This window comes from Drosophila miranda, chromosome XL (assembly GCF_003369915.1).
Source record: "Drosophila miranda strain MSH22 chromosome XL, D.miranda_PacBio2.1, whole genome shotgun sequence".
NCBI lineage: Eukaryota > Metazoa > Arthropoda > Insecta > Diptera > Drosophilidae > Drosophila > Drosophila miranda.
Genome location: NC_046673.1, coordinates 25143575 through 25145832, shown reverse-complemented (window position 1 = coordinate 25145832; position 2258 = coordinate 25143575). Strand labels below are relative to the sequence as shown.

Below are 2258 nucleotides of genomic sequence, written 5' to 3'. Positions count from 1 at the left end.
CAAGACCATCTCCATGCCCAGCTCCCACTGCATCGCGATGACTTGGATACGGAACCCACTCTCATCACATCCCATTTCATCGAAGTCTGCGGGCCTCTGCTTCATGGAGAGTCGTAAAAATAAAAGTCATTGACTCAATTTTGGAAATGTCTCACACACGACGAAGAGTCAGTGGCTTGGAGCTAGGGGATTGGGGGGCGTGCCAACAGGCGCTTGTGATTATCCTTTCGCACGTTCGGCGTTGCTTAACAAATCATAAATATAGTCGGAGTTCAAGATCGTTGTGGTCTGTTATTGATGGTGGTCGTCGCTCAATGGGCCTGCTCTGGTGGCTCACTGCGCAAAGAAAAAAAAACCACAAAGCAAGAACAAGTTTTCCACCTTTTTTATGGGTGTCCCAGCTTGAGCTTGCACCCTGCCCCAGACCCTGACCGTCCTTCTCCAAGTCCCGCTTTCATCCGCGGCACAAAGGCTTCAATCATTTAATAAGCGTCAGCCTGGGCCTGGGCCGTGCCTTGTTTGGGCCACGACAAAAGAGCCTTCCGCCATATTATTAACTTATACATAACACAATAAGGAGAGCAGAATGAGCAGATTCCGGATTCCGGGAGAAGGGAACTGAACTGGACTCTGATTCTACGCTAAATAGCGATCCTCTTCCTTCTGGAAGACCTTTTAGGGTGCGGATACACCTCTAACACCGAACCACAATCTTCGCTCTCAAGGGCGTTGGCGCAGTCGCAGTCGCATTTTGGATGAAACTGCAATGCCATAGTTAAGTTGGGGCTGAGCTAAAAAAAACATACTCACTGGCGATGGACGCGGTGTAAGAGCCGAAAGGGGGTCTGACCCTTTGGCAGGCAGTTCACGGCGAAGCTTAACTACCGGAGATGCGGCTCGACTCTAGGGTAAAAAGAAGTGAAGTTAGAGGGACACCGTATTTGGGAAAGGTCCTCACTCCATTTTCTCTCCTAGGGCGATCGGGATGAAGCAGTCGCCAAATGGTCCCAGTAAGCTTCTGGCTCCTCTGCAGAGTGGAAAGGAAATCATTGATCAATGAAGCTCATACAACAGTGAACCCACCCCATGGCTCGGTTCTAGGCCACCTTCATGTATAAGCAGTTTCCTAGAGTGGACCGCCGGCACAGCGTTTTGCGAGTATTGCTCCTGATGCTCCTTCTGAAGCAGGGCCCAACAGCGCCTGGGATTCTTAAAGAAGTCGTCGTCCATTAAGTGGTCCAGCTCGTCGATTTGTTCGCGCAAGCTGCGCTGGTACTCCCGGCATCGCTTAACGTGCTCCTTCGTCCTCTTCATTTCACTTGAATTTAGCATATAGTCCTCCTGAAAAAGGCGCAACTTTTCCACTTGAAATTTGTTGTGTTTGCGCTCGTATGGAACCGAATTGTTTGGGGGCCAAAAACAGTATGTTCTGTTGTATATGTATACTTCTCTTCTCGTTTGACTACACTCCACCGACCTGCTGTGAGCGATTGGGAATTTGGGGATTTGAATCGGGACGGGATAGAGATCGTCGATTGGTGATTGGGGATGCTGCATATTTGAGCCGTGAGTGTGCCGGTGGTGTGAGGAGTTGCAAGTTCATCAATCAATTGGACAAGCGAGGCTCTCAGATATGAGTTTTGATGGGCTTAGTCCATCGGTTGAAACGCGAGGGCGATTAAACACAAGAAAGATTGAATGGTAACAAATAAATAGTCTAATGGAACGTATAAGCAAAGTATGCCAACGAAAAGCAATTTTCCATGCAGAAATATTCGTATGAAGTAGGGATTTCATTAGCTTGCCACTACAGGAACAACCATCAGAGCAAAGTAAGATGACACTAACAAATATTGATACCACTTGGGACGTTGGTGGGCGTTTTTAATCGTATTTTCATCCCGATAAGTCCCTATTGCTTATCGCTTCTTCTTCCCAAATAATCGCACAATACCCAATAACCATAATAAAACATACATATGTACATACTGCTTTTCGGGGCTCAAATTCTTCTCAGCAGACGCTGCTCGACTCAAAATTTTGGTAAGCTTATTAATTTAGCTTGAGAGCAAATCCAAATTCAGAACGGGGTCGAATCGAATCGAAACATAGATCATCTAATTGCCAACACTCCCTGAAAAGTGTGTTTGTGTGTGTGTGTGTGTGTGGAAAAGCCATGAGACTTACCAGACAATGGATGGGAAGCCAAGTGAGAAAGACACTTGATCTTTCTCCTATTTCTATCCGACCCTCTTTAT

At 46.9% G+C, this 2258-nt stretch overlaps 1 protein-coding gene across 2 annotated transcripts; it reads right to left on the bottom strand.

The window, feature by feature from the left end:
- Positions 1-468: 468 nt before the first annotated feature.
- LOC108151706 lies at positions 469-1468 on the bottom strand. Of its 2 annotated transcripts, none has more exons than XM_033394244.1 (4): positions 1084-1468; positions 959-1027; positions 807-903; positions 469-761 (listed from the first exon to the last, which is right to left on the bottom strand). In XM_033394244.1, exons 1-4 carry the CDS (start codon positions 1330-1332, stop codon positions 721-723), a joined length of 456 nt encoding a protein of 151 aa, XP_033250135.1. In that variant the 5' UTR covers positions 1333-1468; the 3' UTR covers positions 469-720. The 2 variants fall into 2 exon arrangements, with proteins under 2 accessions (XP_033250135.1, XP_017135969.1); XM_017280480.2 differs by having other exon boundaries at positions 811-903; positions 1084-1467.
- Between the last annotated feature and the right edge of the window lie 790 nt (positions 1469-2258).

Excerpts from the sequence above, each read along its gene's own strand:
- LOC108151706 (XM_017280480.2), bottom strand. The coding sequence starts at position 1,332 with ATGCTAAATTCAAGTGAAATGAAGAGGACGAAGGAGCACGTTAAGCGA. Across the intron at positions 1,028-1,083 it reads GCCTAGAACCGAGCCATGGG|AGGAGCCAGAAGCTTACTGG; the intron begins GTGGGTTCACTG and ends TCCACTCTGCAG. Across the intron at positions 904-958 it reads GCCCTAGGAGAGAAAATGGA|AGTCGAGCCGCATCTCCGGT; the intron begins GTGAGGACCTTT and ends TTTTTACCCTAG.